This window comes from Musa acuminata, chromosome BXJ3-6 (genome assembly GCF_036884655.1).
Source record: "Musa acuminata AAA Group cultivar baxijiao chromosome BXJ3-6, Cavendish_Baxijiao_AAA, whole genome shotgun sequence".
NCBI classification, from domain to species: domain Eukaryota; kingdom Viridiplantae; phylum Streptophyta; class Magnoliopsida; order Zingiberales; family Musaceae; genus Musa; species Musa acuminata.
Window position 1 is genome coordinate 30,830,347 of NC_088354.1, and position 16,199 is coordinate 30,846,545.

Consider the following 16,199-nt stretch of genomic DNA (forward strand, 5'->3'; position numbering starts at 1 on the left):
AGCAATTTGTGCGCCAGGGTTCGCCCTCCGCTGTGCTCTCCGCAGACCCCTTCGTGGACTTTAGCCAGGACCGTCTGGGCCTCCTCCGGCTCTAGGCACCGTAAGAGGGGATAGGTGAAGGACCGCCTATAAAGCCGGCCACCTTCTTCGGCGTACCACGCGTGCGTACGGCGCAGCCGTCGAGCCGCTACCTCGTCGCGGGGAAGGGTCCCATCCCGCTTGAAACGCAGCAGCTCCTGTACCCACGTGATCGGGGCATTTCCGGGGGCCGTAATCGCTATTTCGATGGCGCGGGCAGGAAGTCTGCAATGGGCGGTGGCCACGAAGAGAGGCGAGGAAGGGAAGAGGAGGGGATAACCATGGCACGAGAGGAGGAGGAAATAAGAGGGAGGAGTAAGGAAGGTTAGAAGGGTGGTGGCCACGAAGAGGGTCGAGGAAGTGGCGGGTCTGGTCCAAAGTGTGGAAGTTGAGCAGGTCACAGTAGGGAGCGGTGGATTCTGACGATGGTAAATTAGCAGAGGAGCAGTAGTAGTGAGGAGTTGCGGTGAACAAGCTAGCGGCCTTCTCGAGGTGGATTGAGGGCGGCGCGGGCGCTTCGTTGGTGAAGGGAGAAGAGAGAGGCTTCATCGAGGATCGACAAAGATCGCACGGTCGGAGTTCGACACTACAGGGAACAGCTACGAAGGAGAGGCACCATAGCAACCACGGTGGCTTGAAGTCTGTCGACTAACAGTAGATCAACAGGTTCTATCACCGACGTAATAGGGATAGATTATTAAATTTATATAAATTTTTAGAAATTTTTTTTCTTTCAACAAATCAACTACTTAAATCTATAATTGATCCTTAAATATTAAATTTTTATCTATAATTCTATCATGATGTTTTATCAATTTATTAATTTTACTTCGAACGAGACCCCAAAACTTCTCCTCTCATGGACAGGACTATTGCACTGAAACATCAAAGAAATTGGTCAATGAAGTTGGACAAATGACACTGACCACTTATCTCACAGATTGGAATGCCCCTTGGAATCCAAGAAGGCAGTTCACTTCATGCTGTCTTTGTCATCAAGTACCTCACTTTTGTTTCTGTTCCTGCTATCAGACTAATAAATCAAGAAATCTCCATCGTCTGGCGCAATGTCGAATAAAATTATATTTAGAAATATGTTTCAAAAGATTAATTTAAAATTTATATTAATTGACTGACATTGTAAGAATGTTGAGGTGATATTTCTTTAAGTTTTGTTCACCGACAGTATTTGCGTATTCATATACAATTGCCATATATTCTTCCTTGGACATGCCAGCCGTCTCAGGGACTCTGTAACCAGACAATATTTGGAGACATCGCTTCGCTAGCCGTCCAAGTTAATGACACTCTGCTCTAACCCATCATACCTCGTCGTCCCGTTAATTGTCATTCAAGCCCTTGGGTCTAAGTGTCTGTTACCTGTCGTCTTGGTACCTCCACTGACTGGAACCACCAGGTCTACCGGTAAGGAGCAAATGGGCTCCACGCGCCAATGTCCGGTTCATGCCTATTGACAACGAATCTGCTACTAATGCTAACCAATTATATAATCGTGGGTCCCCCAGTTATTCTCCCATAGCTGATGGACACTGGTTTGTCAGCATGGACGTGCCTGTTCATGATTTGGATCGTAGCATCGTAGATGGAACCGTAGCCATGACCGCTTGCTAGATTTCAGCTCACTGGTTGCTTGATATGCACGTTTCCGAAAACTGTTGGCACTGCTGTTTTATTGGTGAAAAATCACGATCTTTTACGTTGATGTTTGTGTGACACTGAGAGGCAGAGGGGAGGAGCAATGGAGACTCAGGACGGCGGGAGCAATGACATAGAGAACATCGAGGGTGCACGGAGGGAGATGGAAAGGAATGCATCAGGATTTTATGAGAATGAGAATGATGCAGGAAGTGTGAGGCAGCCGCTGCTGAGGAAGCGCACCATGAATACCACCTCCCAGATCGCCATTGTCGGTGCTAATGTCTGCCCCATCGAGAGCTTGGACTACGAGTAAGACCTTTTGTTCTCACATTAAATCTCGCTTGTGGGCGGTACGAGTATTGCCATCTTTGTTGCAGTATTGTTGTTGATTCGCCGATGACAGAAATTTGCCAATTGTTGGTTGAATTAGATAAGGAGTCGTGTCAACGTGAATCATCTAAAAGCTTCAGCTTAACATGTTGGTGGCTTGAGCCAGTAGTCTGGTGCGACATCGACAATGGTGCCGTTTGATCCACAGGGGTGGTTTGATGTCTGTGAAAATATGTGGAAGATTAATTCAATGATATGCGATCATAGATTACTCGAATTGGTTGGATTACACTAAATTATAGAGCTTGTCCGATACCAACTATGAAGATCCTATAGCCCTCGAGCAGATCTATACCCTATCTTTGTTGTTGATTTGCTAATGACAATGAATCGAGCTGTCACTCGCTAATTGTCAATGCCAAATCATCTAAAGCTGCAGATTAACACGCCGTAATGGTGCAGTCAGGTTCATAGAGATGGTTTGATACTGTAAGAATATATGAAAAATTGTATCAATAATATGATATCACAATTTGCCTGAATTGGATTACAAAAAATTCCGGAGTTTGTCCAATAGCACTTGATCTGTATTCTATCTTATTAGGCATGAGATTTCCTTGGAATCACCTGGACCTATCTCACCTTGAGAATCTCCTAGCATTTATAAGTGTTTTTAAGAAAGGTGTCTCCGTCCGACCAATTCAATTATTCCGAATGGTCTTCCAAAAAATATTTCATGGAGGGTTTTCATAAATAAGATATGTATGATCACTTCAATCTTCTTTTTAGCCCCATATATTGCAACCCAATTATCTTGTTCATTAATAATAATGTTGCATTCAAGTTTACGTTGAGCAATTTGTCTAAGGCTTAGTATCTATATCTTAGTAAAATGAGTCATAATCATCATGATTATATGTTTAATCAGAAATTTATCTTGTTTCATCTAAGGATTGTGGAAAATGATCTTTTCAAGCAAGACTGGCGGTCAAGGAAAAAAGTTCAAATATTTCAGTATGTCCTCCTCAAGTGGACTCTTGCTCTTTTGATTGGATTGGCAACAGGGATCATTGGCTTTCTTAACAATCTTGCAGTTGAGAACATTGCTGGATTGAAATTGCTGCTAACGAGTAATCTCATGCTCGAGAATAGGTAAGCCCAACTTACACCAAGCCATCGAAATTGACTGAATTACTTTCCTCTGCTGTATAAAGAAGAATATTGCTTGCACATGCTACTAGATAAATGTCGATAATGAATATGATAATACGATTAGATGTTCGTTGATGGTTTAAAGATAACTCATTAGTCTCAGTTGTTTTTGTATCAAAAAGCTTTGGCAGTTGCATCAGCTTTTGTTCAATATTTTTACATGTTGAACTATTCTGTTGAGAATGTCAGAACAGCTTATGGTTTAATTTGGCCTTAACAAAATTAAACCATTGAGGAGAAAGTTTTTCCAAAAAAATGGACAAGATGAAAATTTTCCAAAGCATTAAATTCAAAGGGAAGACTCCTCATGATCTAAACTAATTAACCAGTATACTGCCATGATCCATCACCAGAGAATCAGAGCTTTTTATCAGAGTTTTTCTAATTCTCCTTTTTGTGATGATGACCACAATGATCTGTAACTTGTTGGTGATGTTTGTTGTGGAATGTTTCTTAGAATCTCATATCTCATAGTTTTTTTCTTGTATCCTTCTTTGTCATGTTGACCACAAGGATTCAGAATTTCTTGGTTATGTTTGTTGTGGCATAGTTCTTAGAATCTCACTGTTTCTTCTCTTAAAGTAAGAGTGGAACCTAACTCTGCTGCCTTTTATCTTTACTGATCTTTGTTCATCTTCATGTGACTAACAGAATTTTATTTTTGGATTGACTTAAGCTGGTTTAGCAAAATTGATGGTTCTATGTGAAACATGTTATTGTTGGCATCTTAAATTAATAGTTTGCTTTTCATGTTACAACATTATACAAGCAATTGCTGTAGATTTGGTTCCAGCACAGGTATTTTACAGCGTTCTTAGCCTATGGTGGCATCAACCTAATTTTGGCAGCGGCGGCAGCTGCACTCTGTGCTTATGTTGCACCTGCAGCCGCTGGGTCTGGCATACCTGAAGTGAAAGCATATCTAAATGGAGTTGATGCTTACTCCATACTAGCTCCTAGCACGCTCTTCGTGAAGGTGAGTTCTAACTTAAACTCATTGTCTTAATAGTTTCTTCTTGTTAATGACATGTCAATCCATCCATTCACTTCATCTGCTAGATGTCTAAATCTAGCTAGCATCTTTCTTTTCATATTGTAATCAATTAATAGTAGGGATCTATTAAATGGTATTTTTGCGAGTTGTGACTAATAACAAATTAATAATAACATTAAAATGTGAAAACGCCCTCTTGAGTAGCACCACAAGATGTTCAAATCACATTTCACCACAAGAGACAGATCATACATATCCTACAGATTCTTTGTATCTCTCTCTAGGGACTACCTTGCCCTAGAGCTTTCAACACAGCCCATCATATTGCCTTGCTGTAGGGGTTTCCAAAGATACACATCTGTTTGTTTAGGAAGCTTCTTATTTGAAAAATTTTCATTTCAAGTTCCAAGCTTTAAAATAAACATGAATCCTTTGTTTACCAGATCAGTGATTTAGAAAACGCTAGGCGCCAAAAGGTGCCAAGATCCAAAAACGTCCGAGGCGCTAAGCGCTCGCCCGAACGAAACGAGGCGCTAAAATATAAAAATATATAATATAATTAATAAATATAATTATTTAAAATTTTAAATATAATTTTTTATATATAATAATTTTAAATAAATAAAAATTAATAGTATTAAAATAAAAAATAATATATTATTAATCTAATAAATATAAATATTATTATTAATATATTGTTAACAGTATACTGTATATTGTTAACAGTATATTGAAGAAGAAGAAGGAAGAGGAGTATATGGGAGTGCTGACTGAGAAAAGAGGAAGCGACAACGGGAGTGTAAGGAGGCAGCGGGAGCGGCGATAGTAGCGGCAGCAGTGAGCAGCGGCAGCGGGAGCGGTGACAACGACAGCGGTAGCGAGCAGCGAGCAACGAGAGCAGGAGCGACAGCGGCAACGAGTAGGGTTAGGGTTTGACAGCGACAGCTTATATTGATTTTAGTTGGTTCGATTGAACCAACTAACCACCGGAGATCGAACCAGACCTAAAATCCTGGTTCAGTCGCCTGGTTTAACCCAGGCGCTCGCTCGAAGCGCCCAATGCCCGAGCTCTGGGCACTCGCCTCTTTGAAGCACGCTGCTTGGAAGTGAAGCGAGGTGCTCGGGCCTCGCCTAGCCTCGCCCGAGTGCCTAGGCGAGCGCCTTTTTAAATCACTATACCAAATTCTCCCTCAAATCGAATAAATCTTCCAGTTTACTTGAATGATTGAGTAAAGGTTGGATAAGGTCTTCAAATAAGATATATTCTGGAAATTGAAATATCATCTATAATCAACATTGTGAAAGATATTATTTTTCCTATTGTCATCAAGTATTTTACCGGGACAACTAGTAGTGCTTCAGAATTTTACATCTTGCAGGAAACATCCAAGAACACAAGTTAGTAAATATTAGTTATATGAAGTAAAAGAACTTCTAAAGCAATATGTGCTTTTTACTGTCTCAATTCTCCAGATTTTTGGGTCAATTGGTGGGGTTTCTGCCGGATTTGTATTGGGTAAGGAAGGACCTATGGTACATACAGGAGCATGCATTGCCAACTTACTTGGACAGGGTGGATCTCGCAAGTATCATCTAACATGGACATCGCTCAGATACTTCGAAAGTGATAGGGATCGACGAGATCTCATAACCTGTGGATCTGCAGCAGGAGTAGCAGCTGCTTTCCGAGCACCTGTTGGTGGTGTTCTCTTTGCTCTTGAAGAAGCAGCTTCTTGGTAATGTTATTTGTTATTTACTATTATTGCTTCCCACTATTATTACTGTGATATTAAGATCAGCGTAGGTGATTTTGATTAGGCAATCAGCTGCCAGGTATATATAGATCAAAATGAACCTTATGGCATTCACTTTAGCAGCAATAGACTCTTATTAAGGTTTTTCTCTTTCTCTGTCTTCAGGTGGCGGAGTGCTCTTCTGTGGAGAACATTCTTCACAACCGCTATTGTAGCTGTAGTATTGCGAGGCTTAATAGAGTACTGCCGCAGTGGAAAATGTGGACTATTTGGCAAGGGAGGATTAATAATGTTTGATATCAGTTCAAATGTTTCCACATACAGTACTCCTGATTTGATAGCTGTAATAGTTCTTGGAGTCATTGGAGGTGTATTCGGAGCCCTCTTCAATTATCTGCTCGACAGGATCCTTCGAACTTACAGCTTTATAAACGAGTAAATTCCTAATGTTTTAGATATTAGCATATTACTGTTAGTAATCGTACCACTCTTTTGTAGGAACTCTCTCACTTGTCTATTAATCACGACTTGAAAGCTTAAACAAATTCGTTTAATTGCAGGAAAGGTGCTCCGTTCAAGATTCTACTCACTATCACCATATCGATCCTCACATCTTGCTGCTCCTACGGGCTACCTTGGCTTGCCAAGTGCACTCCATGCCCCAAGGATCTTGAAGAGGAGTGCCCAACCGTTGGCCGCTCAGGAAACTTCAAGAATTTCCATTGTCCCCCAGGTTATTACAATGATCTTGCTTCACTGTTCCTCAACACCAATGGTGATGCCATCCGTAATCTCTTCAGTGGTGGCACTAGTAATGAGTTCCATACGTCTACTCTTTTTCTATTTTTTGCTGCAATTTACGGCCTCGGACTTGTGACATATGGCGTTGCTGTACCTTCTGGTCTCTTCATTCCTGTTATACTTGCCGGTGCTACCTATGGTCGAATCATTGGGACTCTTTTGCGTCCCATCTCGGATCTCGATGCCGGTCTCTTTGCCCTTCTTGGATCGGCATCTTTTCTTGGTGGAACTATGAGAATGACAGTCTCTGTCTGTGTTATTCTCCTCGAACTGACTAATGATCTTCTAATGCTCTCATTGGTTATGCTAGTTCTTCTTATATCCAAGACCGTCGCTGATTGCTTTAACAAGGGAGTCTACGACCAGATTGTTATGATGAAGGGCTTGCCTTACATGGAGGCTCATGCAGAGCCTTACATGAGGCACTTGGTTGCAGGGGATGTTGTCTCAGGGCCTCTCATTACCTTTTCTGGCGTGGAGAAGGTGGGAAACATAGTAGAGGCATTAAGATTGACTGGTCATAATGGATTTCCAGTGATTGATGAGCCCCCATTCTCAGATGCTCCTGAGTTGGTTGGGCTAGTGTTGCGATCTCATTTGCTCGTTTTGCTGAAAGGAAAGAGATTTACGAGGGAAAGGGTGAAGACTGGGGTAAAAGAGATCTTACAAAGGTTTGGTGCCTTCGATTTTGCTAAAGCTGGATCGGGTAAAGGACTGAAGTTTGAAGACTTGAATATCCTCGAAGAGGAAATGGATATGTTTGTTGATCTCCATCCAATTACAAATAGATCACCCTACACAGTGGTTGAGACAATGTCATTGGCCAAAGCTGCTGTCCTATTCAGAGAGCTTGGGCTTAGGCATCTTTGTGTTGTGCCAAAGACTCCAGGGGTAAGAAATCCCTTTCCTTTCATGAAAATATATACACATGCGACTTTATCATATATGTATATATTTACACATACTTTCACTATTTCAAATGTTTTTGTATTTGCAAATTTTCAATGACATCTATTATAAACTTATTCACAAATATACTGCATCATATGGACATGTTTGATATAGTTTCATTCTGCCCGTTGATGTGGGTTTCAACCATGATATGTAATTTCGAATGGTACCGCCCGGTACGGATGGTACGTACTGGTTCGACGACATATCGGTACGCGGACCGCCCGTTACCGGACGGACCGTGCTATAGTACTGCAGTAAGAGGAAATCGCTCGGTAAGCTCTGGTATACCATTTGGTACGCCCTGATGTACCGCTCGATACGTCGATACCGTACCGTACTGAGCCAACCTCGAAACACCGATACGATTCGGTATTACATACCTTGGTTTCAATGTCATCTTTTTTTTCTTTAACTTAATTTAGTCACATATACCATTATGTTTGTTAAAAACTTTGAAACCCTATTATCTGTTGCTTGACATTTGAAGCATGAAATCTTTAGCTTTTCCTGCAAATTCATGCAAATTTGACATTCAGTGAAGTATGGAAGTGATCAACAATATTTCTTGCTGAGGAGTCGGTGGAAGATACATATTAGAGTCCAGTGGAACAATCATATGGCGAGAGCAGCAGTTCTTGGTGCCCATCTTGCGAGCTGCCGCTGTAGGATGGGTGAACCTAGTTTTGCTTAACAGAAAGGGAAAATAAGAGCAATGACTTCCAGGTGAAGCCCTTCTTTTATGAATCCAATTTGTATTAAAAGGAATTTATTATTAGAAAAATATTATTGAGGAAAATAAATTATGATAAGATTATCATGATCCTCTCAATATTTTGATATTATATTATCATGATTCTAAATTATAGAATTTATGATAATATATCGATAAAGATCATGATCTCAACATGATCTTTTAAATCATGAAATGCTTTAGCGAATATTTTATATTTATTATTAATTTAGAAAATCATGTAATTATCATATTTTATAATCTTTCTTTGTGTATGTAAATTTATATTCACTATTAATAAAATTCAGCTAATCATTTCTTCTCATTTATCTCCTTTATGGTCAAAACTAATGGCAAGTTCTGATCTAGAGTACAGTATGCTTTCATTGCACATCAAATTCAAGATAAACTACATCAAAATATGACCAACAAATTTGATTAGCTTGTAGTTTGATTTATTAAGCTGACATAAAAATGATCTTTCTTTTTTTTTAGTGCAGTGAAAATCCTTATAATATAAATAAGGCACTCATAATCCCTCGTAAGTGATTCTTGTATTTAACCATCTACATTTAAGTGTAGCAAACAATGATTTAAAAAGTGCTAAGCGTCAAGGTCCAAAAACGCTCGAGACGTTAGGCGCTCACCCGAGCGAAGCAAAGAGTTAAAATATAAAAATATATAATATAATTAATAAATATAATTATTTAAAATTTTAAATAAAAATATATTATTAAATTAAGAAAATCTAAAATACAAAATCACAATGTCACGTTAACAAAAAGTTTCAAAATTCAAAGCAATAAAATTTTACATCAAAGTCATTCATCATAATCAATATTATCGTCATTTTCACACAAATCATCTTTACTGAATTCGTCCTCTTCCTCTTGTCCTTCGACTCATTCCTCTTCATCAAAATATGTTTCATTCTCTATGTCTTCAATAATAGCAGGAGCCGAGCTTGATACTTTTGCACTCATTTTTCTCTTTGTTATCTGTCTTTTATATGTTTATAATTCTCCAGCATTTGAAGCTTTTGCCACATCTCCCCATGTCAATCTATCATCTTCAAATATAAGCTCGTCTTCGGCATCTTGCAAGTTAGCACCCATTTTTCCTACCAATCACTCATTTGAATCATCAATATCTTGCAATGAGATTGAATCAATTCTATTTTACAAATAATGACGAGCCTTCGAAGCTTGATTATACTTTATGCAAACAAGATCACGCAATCGTTGATGTTCCAACCGATTTCTTCTCTTCGAGTCAATATGTCATATCATATAATTTAAAAATATATTAATACATCTATCTAAATAAATTAATTAATTAAAATAAAAATATTTAGTGATCCTTACATGCTCAAAGACATTCCAGTTTCTCTCACGACTCGAAGCACTACATGTTAAACTAAGTACTTTGATAGCAAATTGCTATTAGTTCGGAGTGAAATTTCCAAATAGACTCCACCATTCAGTTGTAAAATTTATGTTATTATTAGCAATAACATAGTAACATAATATATATGAAATTAATTATATCAAATTATTAATACTTGGAGGCATAGTTGTCCTGGATCGAACGACCATTAGAATTTCAAAAAGACCTTCGGCATTTTTATATAAAGATAATTCATGAATAATCTTATCTTGAACCTTAAGGTTGGGAACTAATCTTGTAACACACTGATATAACCCATCCAAAACTTCTATATCAAATCCAACAGATTTAATCTTATAAAAGAATTCAAGGTTCAAATAATATCTTACTACAAGTAAGGGACGATGAAGTTGATAATTTCATCTTTCGTCAATGATTGTAAATTTTTTTTTTATATTTTTCTTTATTTTCATTAAAAGACCTTTTAATCATCTCCTTTGCTCTATCCATAGCCTCATAAATTTATCCCATTGTAGGCTTATTTTCATTATCCACCAACCGAAGGACTCAAACAAGAGGGACTATTACCTTTAATGTATAAACTACATGATTCCAAAATGATGGCATTAAGATGATATCAGTAGCCCTCTTGCCTTTTGTTTCTTTTGCCCATTTGCTTGTCACCCATTTCTTAGAGGTAAATATGTTTCTTAGATTATGTTTTTGATGATGCACACTTTGTAATATCAAGAATGAAGTAACAAATCGAGTGACACCATATCTCATCATATTCAAAGCTCTAATATGATTATAAAGAAATCCAACAATAAAAATTAACCTTTCTAGGGTTTTTTTGATGTTTAAGATCTTTCCAATATCCTTCAACATTAAATTAATACAATGTGCTGCACATGGAGTCCAATATAAGTGTTGTTCTTTTGTTTCAAGCAATTTACCTGAGATAAAGGATAACAAAAATGATAAGACTTAAGAGTTTAACACATTTAATTGAAGATAAAATAATTAAAAATTTTAAAAGATGAATATTATCAGCTAATACATAGTTGCTTTCATTGTCGGTTATGATTTGAATGATATTTTGTTCTCCAATTTCTTCCACGAAGTTGTCCAGTAAATCATATATCTTGTCTCCAGATTTTACAAAAGATGAAGCATCTATTGACTTCACAAACATAGTCCCTAAAGAATAATTAACCATAAAATTAATTATACTCTTGCGCCGCCTCCTGTCAGTCCAAACATCTGATATAATAGAGCAACTATGTGTTGCCCATGATTCTTTATGACCCTTTAGTAAGTCATTTATATAATTCAACTTTTTTACAACAATGGAACTCGTATCTCATAATAACTTGGAGGTTTTAATCCCACACCGTATCTTCTAATAGCTTCAATCATATCCTTAAAACTGTCTAAACGAATTGTACTAAGGGGAAGACCAGCCTGATAGAAGAAGCGAGCAATGTGCTGAATTATTCTTCTTATTTCTTTATCACAAGCATCACTTATATTTGTTTGTCTAAATTTTGAGTCTCCAGCTTGTTGCTTCTGGGATCCTTGAAACATATATAGATCCATCGATCCTTTTTTACCCTTCTTAGTACTCATAACTTCGGTTAATACCCTTGAAACATATATACTTTTTTCTCACTTAGGTTAATACTCATAGAATAATCTTCTTCTTCTATCCTTGAGATGTTCAACATTGTCTTCTGATAAATTCCCGTAAGATTCATTCTTTTGTGTCTTCTTTTTATTCATATAACTCAGTAACTCTTCTTTTATCTTAGGTGGACACTTTTTGCAAGCTGTTGCATTCTTGAAATTTCCTACTAGATGTTGTTTTGCACGAAAAATACCACCTCTAGTAGTCTTATCGTAGAATATACAAGTCATTGCATTAGGATCTTTCGGATCCTTCATATAATTGTACTTCTATGCAGGATCTTTTTTTGATACTATTGGAGACTCTATTGAGTTGCTCTGTACACTTCATTTCTCTTGAAACCTAACAATAATTTCAAATAAATAAAAATTAATAGTATTAAAATTAAAATAATATATTATTAATCTAATAAATATAAATACATTATTGTTACTAGTATACTGTTAACAGTATACAGAAAGAGAAGAAGGAAGAGGAGTGTAAGGGGGTGCTGACTGAGAAAAGAGAAAGCGGTAGTGGCAGCGGGAGTGTAAGGAGGTAGTGGTAGCGGGAGAGGGAGCGGTGACAGCAGTAGTGGTGAGCAACGGCAGTGGGAGCGGGAGTGGCGACAGCGACAGCGGTGGCAGCAGCGAGCAGCGACAGTGGTAGCGGCAGCGAGCAGTGGCAGTGGGAGCGGGAGCATGAGCGGCGACAATGGCAATGGTAGCGAGCAGCGATAGTGGCAAGCAGCGGCAGCGACAACGACAGTGGCAACGACAATGGTAATGAGTAGGGTTAGGGCTGGACAGAGACAACTGGTGCTTTAGTTAGTTCGACTGAACCAACTAAAGTACTGGAGATCGAACCAGACCTAAAACGTTGGTTTGATCACCTGGTTTAACCCAGGCGTTTGCCCGAAGCGCCTAGAGCCTGGGCTCTGGCAAGCGCCCAGGCGACGCCTCTTTAAAACGCTTCGCTTGAAAGTGAAGCGAGCACTCGGGTCTCGCCTTGCCTTGCCCGAGTGCCTAGGTGAGCGCCCGAGCACATTTTTAAATCACCGATAGCAAATATATCTTTAAAACTTAAATACTTATTTTTATACCCTTGAGGTTAATTTCCAAGAGCTAACCATTAAAGTGGAGGCTTCGTAGCTTTAATTGGCATTGATGCCCTTTAAAAGTGTCCTTTAAATCATTATGAAGGTGAGTATAGAAAAAATATATTAGGTATTTTATTTTTTTATTTTTTTATTTTAATTCAAACCATCTATTGCTATTCATGGTTGGTATGATTGACCTGAGTGCCATTTTTTTTAATGAATGTTAACATGAGGAACATTTCTGGAGGGAATATATGCTACATTAAAATTTATAGAGGCAAATATGTCATTTGAGACTTTGCAAGGATAACCATATAAAGATCCCACAAAACAAAAAAGTGACATGTTTGCTACTGTCTTATTTTCTATTTTTTCAAAATTAGAATTGAAAAATTACGCAAAAGAAAAAAGTCTTGTCATCTTATTTCTATCTATTTTTCTTTTGATTATAGAAGTCACATTCCCTACCTTTTTTTGTTTTCTTATATCCAAGGTAATTTTGTAACTACTTGATGCCCGATATACTGAAAAAGTAGGTAGAAAGAAATAAAATCATACTTCTGTTTTTTAATCACAATTAGCTAATTTAATGATGATGATACTTTTTTTTCATAGTCTTATAGTCTATATATCTACCTTCTCATTGTGGAGAAAGGATTGCTTTACATCTTGATTTGAGCAATTTATGAATTCCTTTGCTTGTTGATATATAAATCTGTGACCGGTTGGGTCAGTTTATTTTGATGACCGGAGATCTTTGGTAACTACAGTATTAACATTATTCCTTCATGCATAACTCTGCACAAACAAATTCTTTATGGTGCACTGATACACCTACTTGATTGCTTGCAGAGGCCTCCTATTGTAGGAATTCTTACACGACATGACTTCACGTCGGAGCACATCCTCGGACTATTTCCCCATATCCATCCCCACAAATAGGCCTCTGTGTTGCAATTTGCTCTCTTTTTTGTCTGTCATATTTCTTGATAACTATCCTTTTTGTTGTTGTGATTTTTTTCTTTGGGGGGGCAAAAAGATCAATGAAACTTAACGGAATTGATTGGATGGTGCTTGCTGCAAACTGTTTAGCTGGTGATATGATGATATATAGAAAGATATGTGATACTTTCGAAACATACTTTCATGAAGAACTCGTAGACCATTTCCTCCGTCTCCTTTGCATTACTTCATCATGTCTTTGCTTCATACTGTAAAGACACTCTTACATTAATCAGAGCCCGATGCTTCTATTAACCGCAAGAAAGTTGTAATTGAGTAGTTGGACAGGTAGTAAAGATGTGCTGTTGGTTTCGAAGTTATTTGTTAGCAATATAGTCGATATGGATGAAACCAATCAAGTCAATTGTCTTGTATGTATTGCTTAATCTTGTGACTTGACCTATCGTAACATCTAAAATGCAAGTTTTGCTCCATGGTCAGGTATGACGCTGCTGGTGTTGGCTCTACTCGGTCCGCTAGTGTCATGGCTAATAAGGCAAAAAGTCCCTTGGGATGCATTTCCTGAAAGAGAAGCTTGTATCACCACTAAAGGAGTTTGAGGTGTATTCTGATATGTCTTCTATTGTGAAAGAACAACTTTTTGAAATAGATCAATGTCACGAGGATAAGAGATAAAAGATAGGAGAATGAGCCAACAACATCTTAGCCTATCTATAATCTTATTTTTCTCATAATATCTAAGAGGAACTGATTCCTTACGATTTTACCTTGTGAACTTAGAAACCTTTGATGGGAGTTTCGAACCCATTTGAGTAAATAGTGATTTTTGTGGCTTACATGCATCGACTTGTTGATTCTTTAGAATTACTTTTTATGGTATAGCTCCAAAATGGTAAACACATCAACCTCGATATCGATCAACTCCTTTGGTCAACTTGGTAAAGAGCTCGAGTTCAACTTTATGAATTACAAATTTCTCGAAAAGTTTATAGCTCCATCTTGACAATCCACTAAATGAAAAATAAATTTTTATCAGACTACACTAAGAGATTTTAAGACCATATCTGTTTGTTCATGCTTATCAACATCTTCATCTCTTTAACCATCTATCTAAAATTGCTGCAAAAAACTAACTAATATATTGTGGATGAATATTTAATGATATGAAAAAAGAAAATGATTGGGAAAAAGCTGACAAAAGATGAGCGATCCTCTCAACCCACTCCAAGAAATCGATCTTAGAATGAGGGACCTCCTTAAGAAGATTGCGTATTATCTAGAAGAGAATTTATACCCCTTAATATATCTCATTCGAAGATATTTTGGTAAATTAGAGAAAATGACCTTCTCAGGACGCTCATAGCCTAAGAGATTTTCACCCGAGGAGGAACAAAACTAAATACTAATAGTTCCATATAGAATATGACTATGACACTGATGACTACTTCAACATAAAATAATAAACTGAAAAGTTAATCAAATGGGTACACGTCAACTGCTACCTCCATCAATTCCAAGATGAATCCCCACCTTTAGGGCCTTATTGAGCAATATGTAATACAATCTATAAATCTTATGCTAAAAATATACTAATCAAAAAATATTATATGCATAAGGATCCTGAGATTTCAAAGAAGAGACAACCAAGTATTTAGACCTTGACTATGATGATACATTAGTAGTCTTAGTCATTATCCTAAATGCCCGAGTCAAAGGGGTCCTTATTGATACTAAGAGTTCTATCAACATCATCTACTTTAACATCTTACAAAACTATTGACTTAACCCCTAAGGATCTACAACCTATATCCTCCACTCTCATAGGTCTCATTGGCGATTTAGTTATGCCCCTTAGAATGATATATATTTATGTGACCTTCAGGTTAGTACTCATTTTAAGATTGTCAAGGCAAAGGTCCTAGTAGTCAACATAGTTTTCACTTACACTACAATTATCGAGCAACTCAACGTCAACTAACTCCATGTGGTAGTAACAACTTGCTACATAATGCTGAAGTTTCCAACCGCGAAGGGGTTAATAAGTTCCAAAGCAATCCATTGGAGTCGCAGTAGTGTTATCTAATTTCAATGTCTCTCATAAATAAGATAACACTAACAATATAGTAGCTTAATCTTAGGTAGGTTTTTCTTAATGATTATCTCATCTCGAGGTCAAAAAATCTCCAATTAAATTGTTCTTAGATTCGACTCAACCAAAACAAGCCTAAAAGTTAAGGTTCTTTATCTAAGGATTGCAAGAGTGAACTTATTAATTACATGACTCTTAATTTAAAAGTCTTTGCTTGGTCTCATGGTGACATGCATGGAATTGATTGAACTATGGTGTAATACCAACTCAATAGTCTACTACTATAGTTATTAATTAGATGAAAAATATCTATTAATGTTTTTATTAATCATAGGTTAAAATGTCTATTACTATAGTTTTAACCTTTTAGTAGTTTACACTCTATTACTATGATTGCAAACCACAATCATATATATTAATAGTCATTTTTAACTACAGGATAAATATCTACTAATGTGATTATTAAGTATTGGTTGAAATGTTT

The 16,199-nt window shown here is 37.3% G+C and overlaps 1 protein-coding gene across 5 annotated transcripts; it reads left to right on the forward strand.

The window, feature by feature from the left end:
• The first annotated feature begins 1,752 nt into the window (after nucleotides 1-1,752).
• Nucleotides 1,753-13,731, forward strand: LOC103988939 (chloride channel protein CLC-c-like). Of its 5 annotated transcripts, none has more exons than XM_009407627.3 (7): nucleotides 1,754-2,046; nucleotides 3,019-3,219; nucleotides 4,078-4,255; nucleotides 5,747-6,009; nucleotides 6,193-6,462; nucleotides 6,588-7,719; nucleotides 13,516-13,731. In XM_009407627.3, the coding sequence occupies exons 1-7, from the start codon at nucleotides 1,838-1,840 to the stop codon at nucleotides 13,603-13,605; spliced, it is 2,343 nt and encodes a 780-aa protein (XP_009405902.2). In that variant the 5' UTR covers nucleotides 1,754-1,837; the 3' UTR covers nucleotides 13,606-13,731. The 5 variants fall into 5 exon arrangements, with proteins under 5 accessions (XP_065010633.1, XP_065010635.1, XP_009405902.2 ...); XM_018827080.2 differs by lacking the exon at nucleotides 13,516-13,731 and adding an exon at nucleotides 8,319-8,558; XM_065154564.1 differs by lacking the exon at nucleotides 13,516-13,731 and having other exon boundaries at nucleotides 1,867-2,046; nucleotides 3,019-3,081; nucleotides 3,162-3,219; nucleotides 6,588-7,898.
• Nucleotides 13,732-16,199: the final 2,468 nt, after the last annotated feature.